This window comes from Dicentrarchus labrax, unplaced genomic scaffold, assembly GCF_905237075.1.
Source record: "Dicentrarchus labrax unplaced genomic scaffold, dlabrax2021, whole genome shotgun sequence".
NCBI lineage: Eukaryota > Metazoa > Chordata > Actinopteri > Moronidae > Dicentrarchus > Dicentrarchus labrax.
The window spans coordinates 10368591-10385371 of record NW_026136708.1 but is presented as its reverse complement, the minus strand read 5'-3'; the positions used below and the strand labels follow the sequence as shown (position 1 = coordinate 10385371).

Below are 16781 nucleotides of genomic sequence, written 5' to 3'. Positions count from 1 at the left end.
TCTTTCTGGATCCCCAGTTCTGCACTTCCACCCACATTGTTCTGTCCCAGGTCTCAAACCCACTCTCTACCTCCTCTCCAGCTCTCTCTCTTATCATTCTCCTCTACAACTGAACAACCAGCCTGTTTGGGAAACATACGGCAGTCAGTAACAGCTTGGGGGATGTGAATATGTGTGCGCCTGTAAAAGAGGATGGGGTGTTGATGCCGATATGTGAAATGCAACCCATTACCGACTTTGATTTCATCCTCACTTTAATAAAACAGCTGTTATAGAAACATTTGATGCTTACAGATACACTTCTCTCAAGTGTAAAGACCTCATGTTGCTCCAGTCTTATTACATCCAGCAGCTTTTTGCAGAGTAAGGTGTTTTTTACTTCTGTAATTCTCATTTGCATAGTGGTATGAAAACAGGCAGCACAGAACTGCTTCTATAGAATCACTGCCATATTGATCTATTATTAAATGTTACAATCCATCACATTCTCCACAAGCTGTGGGAGTTAAATTCACATGTCTACAATGCAAATCAACTCATTTCATCAGTTCCATCAAATCATGTGTCATTTTCTGTCTTAGTTGTGCAGTGATCGGCCTCATTCTGCCATGTTTCAACTTTTGAGAAGAACTTTATGCTGCTGGCAAAATGTTTCACTTATTTAAGAAATTTAAGTCGAACAGATTTTTAAGTTTAAAACTACACCAGAAATGTCAAGCGTTTCCAAGAGATTGTAAAAACTCTTTTAATATTGGTCATTTGTTGCAGAGAAAGAGTTAGTAGTCTAGTTCATTTCCTTCTATCCTTTCACTGATTCTTTTTCCTGCTGCTCCATCATGGGATCTAGTCACAAGGCTAATATGTAGACAAATCACTACATCCAAAATCATTTTCATTCACTTTGCTATCCTGGGGGGAAAAATGGTGAACAGGACACTGCCAGGAAGAAGCAGGGTCTGGTTTTGGGGCTAATAAATTAGGCGGTAGACTGGTGCACAGACAGGCGTACCTAATACTGCATTTTTGGCAGTTTTGGAGGAATTTCCAATATTGATATTGGTACTGAAACAACTCTTATTTTGACCAACTAACAAATAGGTGCAGTGCTCACAGGCAACATAATGCTGAATGAGCCTCTACAAAATGCACCCAGCCTTCAGTCAGAAAAATGCCACTACAGCTGCTACCCAAACACCAATATTCTGAAGTTACCTATAACACAATTAACTCAGTTTAGCTCAATTAACTTCACTTCCTCAGCAACAAGTAAAATGCTGGCAGTGCTACATAATGAAAAGCTAGCTGCAGAGGCCCTGCACAGAGGAAGCCTATATGTTTTAGCATTAGTCAATAAAGCATAAATCCACTCTGAATGCACGCTTTTCTAAGCTGTTAGGCGTGCAGCGTGTGATTCTTTGACAAGGCAAATACAACTCCAAGCACTTCTGTTTGCAGAAAAGGATGCCAGTATGTCACCAGCTCTTCAGCTATACAAACACAGAGCAACACTTTCCAAGCTAGAACTGTTGTAATTGAAAAATAGATCCCGGACGAGTGCTCCAGTAATATTAAGAAAATGACTGATGGTCAGCTCAGTGCCTACAGTAAATTTCTAACACAATGTGTGTGTGTGGGTGAAAGAAAATAGTAATGACTTAATGGAAGAAAGTGAAGGCTGGCTGGTGGCTGGTGGTGTTGGGGCTTACCTCAAGCATCTGCAGTTAGCAGTGCCTTTTAGTGAGGAAGACTGAAACATATCTTTGTTTGTTTACAAGGAAACTCTGCAGGGAGCCTTTAACACACCTGGATCTCTGAGTTAAATGCCTGCCCACTACCCTGAAACCGATAATGTGAGCCTAATAATGAGCCAACCACTCAACTTAACACTTGTTTTGTCCATTAGAATAAAGTAAAACATCAAAGACAAGACAGACACTTTTGTTTTAAAGAGCAAAATGTGATAAAGAGCCACTTTTGAATTTATACATTAGTAAAAACAGCATTGCTGCTGTTACCCTTTACACCGCAGAGCTGCAACCTCTATTAGCGCTGCAGTGAAAAAGGTAACAGCGATAATGTTGGTCCAACGTCCTTGTTCTCTCCTTCTATGTTATTCTGTTTTACTAAAGCCCTCCCATGTGATACAAATCCTGCAGTACTATCGTCAGTCAAGACCTTCTCATTCTCGCTTTTCTTTCTCTTCAGTCATCATCCTGTTTGACCTTCAGTCATTTCCCATCTTCCTTTCTTTTTCTGACTTCCCACCTCATTCGTTTTATTACATTCTTTATAGTCAATACTACGACTCTCTCTTTTTAAAATCTGTCTTACTCCTAGAGTATCTGTTAGAAGGGTTTTGTTTGTACGTGTGCCTGCGTGTATTTCAGGGCGCTACAAGTAGAGGAGTTGTTAGACAGACTCAGTCACTCTGTGGAGGGTAAGGTTGCAGGTCAAAGACAGGTAAGACAGGATGGATGAAAAATAGAGAGGTAAAGGAAACAAACATGGCCTCGGAGGGTGAACGATTTCCCAGGATTCAGTCTGTTGACAAGGTGGAAGGCGTGTGAGGGATTTCCTGGAATGCAAACTATTTTTTACTCCTTTTCTCTCCTTTCATGTTTTCTCTTCTCTTTCTCTCATATTGTAGACTCTTGAGAGGACTCGTAGGCGCAAGCTAAATGCCCTGTTTCAAAGAGAAAACCTCTCTAAAGCAGAGGAGGGAGTTTGCAACATCCTGTCTCATTCAGCTTCCCCCTGGGGTGACACAAATTCTTTTTCTCCTTTCCCCCCCTCTCTCACCTTCTGGATGGATTGCGATGATGGCTCACTGCCTGCTCTGAGAGCTTTGTCAAACAGATAAAAAAAAAAGGATGCTGACACTTGACAGGTTGTGACACTGTGTTTACCAAACCCCAGCAGTAGGGGAGGTAGACCTTAACAACATGTCCCAGAGTTGCTTGGAGTCTGTCTGTGCACACAAGCAAAGCCCAAAAGACTTGTTGTAGAAAAGCATCTCACTATTTAACTCCATTAAAAAGCCAGCAGGTGTAAATAAAACATTGCAATTCTCATCACTAATCTTAACTGTGAATCCTGCCTTTATATTAGCAGAAGTGAATATCGTAAAATTACCTGCCCATTTTCATGCTAGATCTGTGTGTTCATGTAGCTCATGTTAAGCACTACTCCATGTGAATGAGGAATGTGTTAGTAAAGAGGTCAGACTGAATGATTAGGTTCAAGTAAATAAAAGTGAAATTATTTTTCAGGTAATCATGAAAGGGTGGTGCAAGCTGAAAGGGAACTTGGAAGGCTTAAATCCAAACAGGCAGGAGCCCTTTAATCCTCAGCATGGCTTTCTCAGCATCAACTTTTTAGGAGTTCTTAAAAGCATGAATATTATGCATAATATGCATAATAGAGTTTCTGCAGAGAAAAATGTTGGTGGTTTTAATATTCAAAAGAGATTTATAGGGTGTTAGAGAACATAATGAAAGTGGACAAATCTATTTTGAAGAAAGGTTTAGGAAACTCTCATCAAACTTGTATTTGAACACACAAAAACATTCCCATTACACATTTAAAGACCTTACAAGATCAAACAAATGCACCAGATCATGTTTTACCCACAATACTTACAACCAGGAGAGAATAATTGGGAAATCAATCATCTGTCACCATGAGCTGTATCAGAACATACTATACAGTGTTGGTGGTAAAGGTCTAAAGAACACTGAGCATGGCTGGAAATCTGGATGGATGTGATCTATAGTGGGATTCCTGATGAGCTTAATGGATGGACCTGTTACACAGCTGGTCCTGACAAAAACTTGAGGGGTGTAGGTTGGTAATTCTCACACAAAAATGACAGCTGATAGCAACAACGAAGAAAATGGTTTTGAAATTCTAACAGCAACAAAATGATAGCAAAATCTACTCGGTTAAACCTGTAAAGACGGATTTTTTGGCCACTTGGGGGCAGTACTGAAATATTATCACCTTATAAAGTTAATATATATGATACATCCTGCAGACACAAAGCAACATTGGCATTCTTTTATAGTTGTGTTTCTGGCACCTGGCAAATTCACTCTCCTTTTAGCGTGATTGTTCCACCAATTCCTAAGAAAAACATTTAGTTCTTTAGCAGCCAAATGTTGTACTTTCTTCTCCGGCTTGGTGCTAACTTTATCTCTGCCTTTTGGTCCTGGGCCGGTAGCATAAAGTAAATATTAACATCTTAACATTTTTTGCTCAAAACAGTTGCTTGCTGCGGTTGAAAACATTAAAAACAGAATCAAAACAGTAAAAATCCAGAAAACCAAAACAGTGAGCTAAAAGATGCTAAAACAGCTGAGTTTTAGGGATCTAAACACTCCTGTCATATTACACATAGAAAGAACATGTGCAAGGCGTAATCACATAGAAAATGTTTGCCAAACTTTCCACAGTTGATTATTTCCCCCTTTGTGTCCTTGCTGAAAGTGTGCTGAGAAATAAGATGCAAATGCTGTGCGGACATGACTGAGTGGCTGTTTGGTATTTCAGGTGTCAGTTTGTTTGTGTGTGTGTGTGTGTGTGTGTGTGTGTGTGTGTGTGTGTGTGTGTGTGTGTGTGTGTGTGTGTGTGTGTGAGTATTTTAAGCAAACACGCAAAACAGTGGTCCCCTGGGTTTATGGGGGTCAACGGGTCAAAACACAGTGCCAAAAAAATACTGCAGTGATAATCCACTTGCTCCTCATTTTCCCCTGTCTCCTTGCCTTTTATAGCTATCTCATCTCTTTCTCTCTCCCTCTCTCGCTCTGTTATCAATATGTTAATCAAATTCTGTCTTAATGTTCTACCAGCCTCACCTCACCTCCTTTAGGGTTCAGATTTCAACGTATTTTCATCCTTTTGATTTACCTAAATGGCTGTTCTCAGTGCCGCTCTCTTACACACAGGTGTATAATTACTCATCTGTCAGGTACTTTTGGCCGAACGTTAGCCTGACACAGTCCCTTTTTGCTCAAACATTATCTGAAATCTACGACTTTGTGGCAGTATTAAAAGCCAAAGGTCTGAGCCTGCTGGTGCTGATTCGATCAACCTGATGACTGGAGGATTGCACAGCTCAGATTGATTACAATGAGGCTTCATGTAATCTTGTTAGTTTAGCACAAAGAGTTGATAACATGCTGGCCAGGGCTAAAAACGGACTCCCGCTCAAGGGTATGCCCAAACTTGGGTCGATTACTATCTGAGACCAATTTAATTAATTTTGCAGAGTTGAGAGAACATGTCTGACACAAGGGGATGAGCATCAGTGGATTTTCTTAAGACTGCAAAGCCCAGTCATCTTTATAAGTATCAGTGTCTGACACTGGCTTAGAATAACACTAAATGGCAGAGATATGAGTGAAGGAGTGGAGGCCTGTGAAATTGACCCATTAATCTTTACAGAATTTTTTCCTCTTATGGTATAATGTTGACACTTCCTTAAGTGTTAGCCAGCCTGCAAAAAGCCCATCTGATAGCTTTGTGTCTGGTTGTATTTTCATATATCACTGACAGAAGTATTGTCTCATTTTCCTCTATACCTCCACAGGTGGGGAGATTCATTACTCTCTAGTTTGATATATAGACCACCCACCCCATCCCAATCTTATATATGGGCCTGAAACACAGCAATATTGCTGTCAGGGTAAATACCTCCGAGCCACAGCCCTTTATTCAATTTCTGGCCTGACGCGAACTGCTCTGCTCTAGCAGCTGTTTTAAATGTTGCCTGCCAAAGTAAATTACTGTTGAATATTTCACAATATTGAAAAAATTTATATTCTTATTTTAGTTATCCTAAAAGTATTGCCAATGACAGAGGGGTGAGGCAGGGAAAACCCACTGTGCCCTCATGGAGCAAAAAGATAAGGGGATCTCAAACTAAATATATTTAATAGCAATTTAACCGTGGGGAATAAAAAGAAATTAACTTCTATTTAGTCCTTGGATGTAACAGAAAAAAGCAGAGTCTTTACAGAAAAAGCCATGCTGAAATCATTATGAAGTTTATTCACTAAATTAAGGGATTAAGTACAGCAGGAGAAAGTTAACGAGCAAATATGGAAACATGATCTGCTTATTACTGCCTGAGCAGATTTAAATGGGCCTTGAAGCCACTGGTGCCACAATTCCATAAGGTAGCCATCAAGAACGGTTACAGCTAGTTTTCAACAAGCTGCATCTGGATAATTAACTACAGCACGTTGCAGATGTGCGTGCAGTATTTTTAATGCCCCTGAAAGCTTGGTTTCAAATCTTAAAGGCCCTGAAACTCTTGTTTGTCAGCCAGCTTCTTACTAAGAGTGGTGTGGTCATACATGAACACAAAGGTTTCTGTCACATCTAAAACAATTGTGTTTATTTCCATGAAGAGATTTTCTGTATTTTTTGGTTTTGTCTTCTCTTCTCTTCTTCAAGTGGGCGGGGCTAATTTGGAAAATGATGCCACTTACTTCTGTGCACCAATCAGAGTTTATTATTATTATTATTATTATTATTAATATTATTATTGTTTTCATCAAAATGTGATGACAGTTGTGAGCTTTTTTGCTCATGCTGCCTGGCCATTGTCAATCAAATATGATCAAACCACGCCCACACTGTCCTTAATATGTTATAACCAAGGATGTTTTAACAAACTGTTAATTTACTAATCAATACTTGTGGCACAGAAATTCCCAACATTTGATCCCAAGTATCCAGTATTCTGTTCAATTTCTCTATAATACCAAACACGTCTGACTAAATAACCAACAATCAAAGTTAATATTCAGGAAACAAAAACTAACTTTGTTATTTGAGTAAGAATTTAAGAGCAAATCTGCCCTTGAATCTCCCCAACTGGGACCTGTCAATTTCAAACCAATGAGAAGAGTACAAACAAAAACAAAAAAACCCTGCACATTTCTCATTTGAAATAAGCAAAACTTCTAACTTTGGCAGAAAACTTCAATCATACAGAAAAAAGAAAAATGAAATTAAAATATTTCTCAGCTCAAAAAATTCTATGAGAGGAAAAAGTGGCTATTTCTTGCCTAATCACCATCCAAACCCTGTATTCCCACCTACTGTTCATTAAAGTGATGTTTTACTTTGATAGGGCAGATTTTTTTTTTTTTTAGTGCACATTCAAAACAAAACTGGCTGCTCTGGGGACCTGCAGTCAGAAGCACTTCATTAGTTTCATTCTGAACACACAGTCTGAAAAACACACTTCTAACACTTTGACAAACATGATAAATTTTTTAAAAAAAAATTCTCTCCTTTCGCCTGCAACCAACTTCTCAAAAAATAATTTTTGCCCGTTTGCAATCAGTAGAAAAATGAGTGCGTTTGGTAACAGCCCATTCGGACCAAAGGTGAAAGCAGTTGGTCACTCCAACCCATCTATGGATTTATGATTGCTGACCAATGTAAACACTACAAAACTGCTTTAAAATGATTGTGCAGAAAAACTAAAAGTGCATTTGAGGGCACACAGGATGTTTGGGTCAGAGGGCTGTAATTACCTTGGAACAATGTGGAAATGCTATAATTGTAATGCAAATGTTGTGCATTCATTATGAGATGGAACGCAAATCTCTGTAAAACCCATTCATTAAAAAGAAAAGTAAAACTCACTGAAATGTTAACAGAGGTCGACTTTGAAAGATCTTTTTGGACAAAAAAGAATTTAGAGATGTCGATTGAAAAGATTGCAAAGACTTAAATGTTACCCAACTGTGGAATTCACCACCAGCGGCATTATAAAGAAACGACTAAAATGAAAACACGATGACTCATTCTCATGTCAACACATTTCTCTTTATTTCAGCTCAGAAAGGTGGGACACAAGAAAACCTGTATGTCATAAAGTGAAACATGCCGGCAACGTCACTGTGTAAGTAACCACACACATACATGTTTATTCCTCATCTTCATTAGCTCCACATGATAACGCTGGGTGTTCGTATACAGTAAATGTGCATACACACACACACACACACAGACACACACACACACACAGTGCGGGGCAGCTGTGGGGCTAATTTGTTTAGAAGGAATTAATTAGACATTATTAGGGAGAAAACAATGGAGCAGAGGCAGGGTGTTTAACGGTGGGACGTCAAAGAGGCAAACCTGTCACGGAACAATAGCCTAATATCCACCCACTGCTTCCCAGCTACTGCTCAATTACTTTATCACACAATAGGACACGGTACACAACCACACACACAAATAAATGCAAGCAGCAAGTGAATTTTGTGATCAGCCCTCAGTCTGAACGTTCATTCATGAGAGACAGAAGCGGTTGTGTTTGTGTGTTTCTAATTGAGCAGATGTTTCAGTATTAAAGGTATCCGCTCTTATACCTTCAAGGCAGACACTGCAGCTGCTGTGTCTTCAGTTGATGAACCCGAAACCCAATTACAGAACAAAATGCAGAAGTACGGCCTGATATCACTTCTATTCCTGCCTTGCACTAATTTCTTCAGATCTCAATCCAATCTAATTCCACTCCTCTCTCAACACCTTCCCACTCTCCTTCTCGAAATCTGCTTCATCACCGCAGTCCGTGGCTGCGCTCCAAACTGCCTCCCCGTCGCGTTCTTTCCCTCACACCTTGTTCTTCCTCCCCTCACAGCCACTTCCTGAGAACGGCCAAGGCAGAGTTGAAGGTGAAATGGGCCTGGTGGGTTCCGCGGTGAGCCAGCAGCAGGGAGCCCGCTTCGGGCCCGTGGCCTGCCGCCAGCAGTTCAGCGGCGGCTTTCTCAACGTCCCAGCCTCCCTCCTGCTGGTGGGACAGCATGTGGGAGCTGAGCAGGGGGTACAGGGCTGAGGAGACGCAGCCCACCAGGAGCCCGGCATCCAGGAGCAGTGAGAGGAGCTCTGTATCGCAGGAGGAAGCTTTCTCCTGGGGGGGTAAAGAGAGGAGAAAGAGTAAACACACATTTGGTGATAAGAGTCAGGAGAAACTAACTTTCACTTTTAAGTGTGATTGCATTTTTTTTTTCCATCAGGTGGATACGTGCCAGAAGCAACAGCCAGAACTTTGGCAAATATGCAACCAGTCTCTCTGCCAGGTAACGAGCTACCATTCAGCAGACCTATTATACTCTAAACACACACTGGCTGATAAAACAGTGACTGGTAGATTTGGAGATTTGCCAGTGACAGTGGTCTGTGGAAACAAGAGCCATTGTAGCTTCCTGCAGCAGCAGCAGTATTTGGAGGCTTTGTGGGATTATAATGTTCCACGCTTGAAGAAACCTGATGAGGTCAGAGTGGTCAAATCTTGTGTTGGCCCTGTAGCTGACCATCAGTCCCATGGCTTGTGCTTTCACACACAAACACACACACACACACACACACATACACAAGTTATTCTCCTCTTCATCTGAAGTTCTTTGCAGCTTTCTCAGTTACCAGAATAATTCTGAACACATGTTCATACAGCCATAAACAGTCCTTTACGTAATATTTTAATCCCATCTTCCGCCTCTTTACATCAATGAATCGCATGCAAATTCAAACAGCTAATAGCTGTTGGGGCTTCTGTGAGTGGTTTATAGGCCATAGAGAAGCGAGGTTCAGTGAGTGCTGGGGTTGAGAGGCCGTCTTTCTGCTTCTCTCTGTGACTCAGCCCATCTATCCTGCATCCTCTCACCTGTTTGCTGTCTCTATTATTAAGTTTGCACTTGCACAACTATATGTGTGTGCGCACACACACGGACAACAGCGAGTCTCTGTCAGGGTATTTCTGGAGCTGAGGCAGATCAATTATAAATGTGGAGCTCATGTCTTCTATTCTGTAGTAGAGAGGGGAGCAGACCCGGATGAATTTCTCTCCCTCAACTCTGGAATCTCTCATCTCTGTACTGGCGTTGCTCTATTTTTCTCTCCTTGAAGGACAATTCATTCTTAAAAAAGGATCTCTTTACTCACGAATATTAGTGAACCTGAACGTCTCACATGAGAGCTAAGAGATGTTCAGCTGTTGTCATTGACAATGACATTGTCCCCGTGTGGAATCATGTTTTCCACTTTACCTTGTAGTAATGCGAGCAGATCTGAAAAAGAACATAATCACTGGGTCGCAGGATTCATGGTTTCTGAATCTGGATGCATTTACAATTTAAATACAATACAAGTTCATGGCTGCTTTGATATTAAAGGGAAACAGAGAGTTGAGATATACTTACAGTTATAGAGAAACAGTATGTCACGCATGACTAATAGCTTAATTTATCTCTTCCATTGACAGACGGGACCAGATGAATCATACAGAGACATGACAGGAACATATTTGAGTCTTGAGACAGAGGAATTAATCCAGTTATAATGAGAATTAAGGGAAAGACAGACAAGAGAGAAGGGAGGGCTTGGAAGTATGGAAAATGTATGACGGAGAAAGATGCAGGATGAGAGCTGGAGAGGAGAAAGGACTGCACTGAAAGCATCTGACACATTCATTTTTAAGTGCACCAACTGTTTCCAAGAGCCGAGTGCACACTAACCAAGGAAAGGCACTTCAAAACAACTTAACACTTTAGCTTCAAACTTTTGATTTTGGTGCCTCAAAGACGCCCAGAGAACAAAACTGCTCTACATGGGATTTCTGGAGCAGCCGTGAACACTGACCTATTTTAAAACTCAATATTTTAGAAAAGCTGATTTCAAAGTTTACAGATGAAGGAACACACATTTCTCAGAAGTACGGACAAAATATGATCAGATTGTTGATCTCTAAGTTTTGGCCATCACTCCTACATTGGTTATGACAACCCTGTCCCCAACAAAGTATGTCCTGACATCTGGGAACACTTTTACAATACAACAATAAAGTCAAGGCAAGGCAAGAAACACAATGGTGAGATGATGAGACAGACAAGTGTTAAGAAAGATTAAAAAGCAAAAGTGAATGTGAGTAAAAAGTCCTTCAGTGGACACGAAAAACCTGCGTGCACACAACAACAGCAAGCGCAGTAGATCCAATTTGGATGTATAAAACAGATAGTTTGGGTATTAATTTCTCTTACAGATAGAACAGAAACGATTAGTGGATGAACAGCAAATGAACGGTCAACTATTTTGATGATTAATTAAATGATTCATGAAGGAAAAACAACATTCAATCTCTTGTTGTAGTAGAATAAATCTGGAAAAGCCAGAATTGGCTCAGTTATGTATGTTTGTGTATGTGTTGTATTTTTATCTACAACCTTCCTCCTGGAGTGTTATTTGTGGGAGGTTTATATTTATGTTTGGATATTGTTTATGTTATTATGTTTATTGTGTTCTTAGATGGTGGTGGATTAACATGTCAGAATGTTTGCTTTGTTGTTGGTTAATGTGACTGAATAATCCTATGAGGGATGGATCATGTAAATGACCAGACACGAATATAAAATATCGATTCATTCATTCATTCATTCAAACTAAGAGTCTACATCCACTTGGTGGTGTCTTGAGCTACATGCTAACATGCTCACAATGACAAAGCTGACAGGTGTTATGTTTAATTGTATTAAACATGCTGAGCGTTGATTTGTTAGCATGGTAACCTTTGCTAATTAGCACTAAACACAACTTATTTTGGTCATGAACCAAAGTAATAGACATGTACATTTTGACCTGCTGTTGGTGCTAGAGGAAATGTCAGAGGATCATTTATAACAATTCATCCTGAGGGAGACATGATTGTAAGTTTCAAATTAATTTCATGGCCATACATGTAATAGTTGTTGAGATATATCAGTCTGAATCCAACTGGTGGAGTGACATTGCCATCCTTAGAGCCACGCCACTAGCATCGCTACAAGACCAAATATGTAATGATAATAATAATAATAATAATAATTACTGTGCAATACCATTCCATATTCACTGTGCAATCTATTGCCCATGTGCAACTGCTGCTGCTACTATTTGTGTTATTTGTGTTATCTGTTGTTGTGGATTTCTTACAGTTTTTTCTCTTGTACAGTGTTTTTATTTATTATTTTCTACTCTTACTTTTTTGATACTGTTTTTTTCTCTATCCACTTTGCTGCTGTAACATTGGAATTTCCCCATTGTGGGACAAATAAAGGAATATCTTATCTTAATAAACTGGAGTTATTCTTCATTCTATTTTTACGTCGTTAAATGTGGCCTTGTGGTGCTATTTGGGCCTATTAAAGTGATTAAAGGCTGTACAAATTCATTTGACTTGATTTGACCTGAAGGCGTGCTAATCACTGAAATCACCTCTGCAGTGTTTGGCTGTAATGAGGGCTCACACCTACAAATTACAAATGACTCTTTACACGGTACACACGTGGAGACCACTGGTCGGAAAGCTCTACCGAGTGGCATCCAAAAATAAGAGCATATTTATGTCACTCTGATGGAAATGTATCACTGTATCAGCCATCAGGAAGAGGGAAATGCAGGTGCCGGTGTTGTGGATGCTTCAGATATCACACCTGCAGGGCACTGCAGGGGAAGCCAGTTTAGAAAGTAACAACACACATATATTATCACATCCCATGAGTTTGGACTAAATGGTATGTGTACAGATTTAGAGGACCATTATACAATATATACATAGTGTTAACACACACTACTTATAAATATGTGCACATTCTGTCTTTCCTTCACTTCCAAGTCCATTATGGAAGAGAGGAAAAGCACAGAATATCACCCGAGCCCAGGCCTGGTTCTCTATGCTGACCGACTGAGACACACACACACACACACACACACACACACACACACACACACACACACACACACACACAAAATCAGACACACCTCCCAGGCTATTACAGTTTGACGGTGTCAAGAGAGACGGCAGATTTGAGTCTTAGAGTCAGTTGGATTGACAGTCGAGCTGAAAATAGATGTGAAGGAGCAGCAGAGAGATGGAGGGATGGAGGGGAATCTTGATATCAGAGCGGAGCAGATAACTTTATGTCCTTTTTACAGCACGAACAGCTCTGTCACATTTCAGGCACTTCTGTTCGTCCACAGCTCACACCTACTCTAAGTATGCAGTATATGGTAGACAGTTGATCACTGCCTAAACATACCCCCCGCCCCAGACGCCATTTGGTGTCAAATGCTGTCAAATTAAATATATTAATTTGTATTAATTTTGTATTTGGATGTCTGAGGTTTTGGAAAAAACAACAATTCATTGATTTCTAATGCCACCTTTAGATATTTCTATTCAATGCTTTACTAATGTTTCTAATGTAATCTTATGTAATATCTTCATCTGGGGGCTTTTCCAAGCAAATATTGATATATGTGATTGTTTGTAATTAAATCATCATATATTTTTTCCACCCCTTAAAGTTACCCTCTTGCCAACCATGAATAATTCTCTAGATACGCCCCTGCTTGGACGATACTAATTTAATTACTGATTTATTACTATTTCTGACTACTTCAAGCTGTAATTAAAGGAATAATTCAACATTTTGGGAAACGTGTTGTGTGAAAGTGTATTTGCTTTCTTTAGCTTCACGTAGCAGAATGATGTTTGGGCAGTTTGACAGAGAAGAGAAGGACATTTTCATATTAAGCAGCTGAAAGTGGAAAATTTTTAAAAATCTGATTTTAAGGGGCGGGGCATTCGAGTATAAGGCATACCAGTCTTTATGCCAAGAGCTAAAAAGTTAACCACCTGCTGGCTTCAGCTTTATATTTAGCGTAAAGACATGAGTGTTATGGTTCCTCTCATCTAACTTTAAGAAAGGAAGGAAATGACAAAATGAAAAACCATCCCTCTAATTGCAGCAAAATTAGCTATTTTAACTGTGTTTTACATACATGAAGAGTTCTCACATATTTATAATTGGTCTCATAAACTGGAGCACAAATTGACGAATTTGATTGTTTTAAATGTGTTTTTGTATTTTTTATGATTTAAAAGACATTTGCAGCCGACGTGCACCATAAACGTCACAGTTCAAATTTCAGGTACACTATCCTCCGAGTCGACTCTACGGCTAACAATCCATCCATCCATACTGCCCCTATCCTCACCTTTCCTTCTCTTTCTGTGATTTTCCCAGCAGTTTGTTTAGGCCCTGTCTTTACAAAAAGTTCATCGCAAACAGAATCTGATTGAGGAGGGAATACATCCATCATGCCTCCCTTTCTTTCTCAAAGGTCAACAGCTTGAAGAACATGAAAACCTATCCTGCAGTTTATGGTTTTTGTTTTTTTTCTGCGTAGGTGTATTTTTATGAGGTTAAAAGCCCCTCAAAATTTTCTATGAAGGTTCAAACAACACTTTGCCTGTCTCTTCAGTGAAGCGAAAACAAGAGCCGTCTTCTGTCCTGTGTGTGTGCTCGCGCTCTCAGCTGGCGTGTGCAGTGAGTGAATGAACAAACACTCAGCGTGACAAGAGAACTCACACATCAAACTGCAGCCATAAGATGTCCAACCCCCCTCTCACTCTTGTTATTACCTTCTCATTTCTTGCTGTCACGCCCTGTGAAAGACAGCCAAGGTTGTCTTTCCTATTTGTTTTCAGCGGACACTAAATGTTGCCTGATTGGTCTGGTCAATTTTTCACACCCTTGTTTTCTATTCTTGCTCTGCACGTCTCTCATTTCCTGTATACGTCCTCCTCCGCCCTCTCTCTCCCTGAGCTAAACCCGGCTGAGAGCTTAATTGGAATTACCGTACACGTACAATGCCTAATACATAATGCATGGCCAAGCCTTCTTTTATCATTTAAATCATAAAGCTTCTTTGGAATGCCAGACAACACACAACTATCTTCTTCCCTCCTCCTTTCATCCTTTTCTCTCCCTCCCTAAGGCTCTGCTTCCCATCCCTCCATCCGAGCTGTCCCTAGACTTTAGTGGTGCACCGAACTGAGCGTGGACACACACACACACACACACACACACACACACACACACACACACAAAACAGTCCTTGCTTACAGCGCGACATGATTGAAAGTGACAGAAGAAGAGGCTGTGAAGCCAAAAAAAATAAAAATAAAAGTGGGCTGTGACGCATGTGAGCAAACACAAACACACATACATACACAGTGAGCAAATCGGGGATCAACACACTGTGTTGCAAGCAAACACAGCTAGATTAACAGGTCCAATATGGCACAAAAGCTGTAAACAAGCCCACTTCAACAAGCAATTAGACACATAATCACTCCATCACACACTCAAGACACACACACACACACACACACACACACACACACACACACGTCTCTCGTCTTCACACTGGGCAGATGTAAAAGGTGTTTGTGATTATTTAGAGAGGCGACATTAGTTTAAGGGTAAATAAGATACTCAGCATTTAAAGAGTGTGGAGGGTTGTTGTATTTATTCATTTTAAAGTTTGGTTGTACAGCTTATTTTTCCACACGCCAAGCTTAAATCGGGAGACCAAACCTAACCAGGGTATATGGTGATCTTCAAAAAATTATTTTAGAGACTGTTTTCCTGTATTATAGTGAATGTATGGAGTCATTCTGTTGCTGAAATGTGGAGTAAAAATTAGACCTTTAGGAGAATCTGAACTGTTGTTGTTGAAAAACAAACATATTTCCCCCTGGGGATCAATGAAGCATTTCAGATTCAGAAAGAGGACTGTGGATCATAAAAACAAATACAACATTCAATGTGATTAAGACAGGTTAAGTTAAATTAATTAGGCTCACCAATAAATAAAATAAAATAAAATAAAATAAAATAATAATTATTAATAAAATTATAATTTATTAAACTAGAAAACCAGCCTAGAAATAGAAGAGAAGGGAAGTTCTTAGCTGAACTGAAGATTTGTCATATTTTTATCATTATGTCAGAGGAGCTTTCACAGATATTTACTCATAAAACTCCAAAGTCTGTTCATCTTCCGACACCTTGGCAGCTAAATTAAGCTATTAACTAATAGCACTGTCTGATAAATAAGAGCAATGCATGATAATGATTTGATGATTTGATTTTCAAATTTGTAGCACACACCTCCAGGGGGTTCTGGCATCAAATTATTGGTGAATTAATCTAACCTAACCTGTCTTAATCACGTTAAATGTTGTATTTTTTATGGACACTTGTCATAGATGTGTAATTGCAAAGCAAAGTGAGGCAAAACTCTTCATACAAGAAAGGTGTTGATGTTGGAGCGGTCTGTCTCCTGTCAACTAAAGCCACCCAAACTGTCTGCTTTGGGCTCGGAGGGAGCACAGCGCTGCTGTTGTTCTGTCTTGTCCGTCTGTACGCTGTCAGTGTCTTCTTTTATCATCGCTAAGTTATGAGTTATTGATGAGTTTTTTGTTTTTCACTACTTGAGAAAATGGGCATGTGGTGTGAGAGCATGTGAGAAGTGTTAATTGCATTAGTCCCATGCTTAGTGCTTCAGAGTTGGCAGCTCTGTAAAAAAAAATATTTTGAAAATGCAAACACTACACACTATAGAAAATAACAGTCTGATCTTACATTTTCTTATCCCTCTTATAATAATAGTGTAAACCACTACTATACTGCAATATAAGAACAAATGCTGTTCTGATGAGGATGCTAACTTTTTGCCTATGACACATAGCTTTAGCCTCTTTTAACACAATATCATGTATGTAGCCAACAAGTGCAGTACAGTAGATGTAATCCCCCTCACAGGGTTCTCACTGTAAAACAAGTCACCTGGATGCATTAAAACGTCAACCAGAGACGGCATTTTCAACCAATTCATTGAACAGTTGATTAATTAAAGTAAAATCTGATGTGGAAGCA

At 39.7% G+C, this 16781-nt stretch overlaps 1 protein-coding gene across 1 annotated transcript in view; it reads right to left on the bottom strand.

The window, feature by feature from the left end:
• Positions 1–7820: 7820 nt before the first annotated feature.
• nbas (NBAS subunit of NRZ tethering complex) overlaps positions 7821–16781 on the bottom strand; it is a 147864-nt gene continuing 138903 nt past the window's right edge. Inside the window, exon 53 of the mRNA XM_051408103.1 lies at positions 7821–8932. Within this exon, the coding sequence (XP_051264063.1) occupies positions 8657–8932 (276 nt within the window). The 3' untranslated portion in view covers positions 7821–8656. The remainder of the gene's footprint in view (positions 8933–16781) is intronic.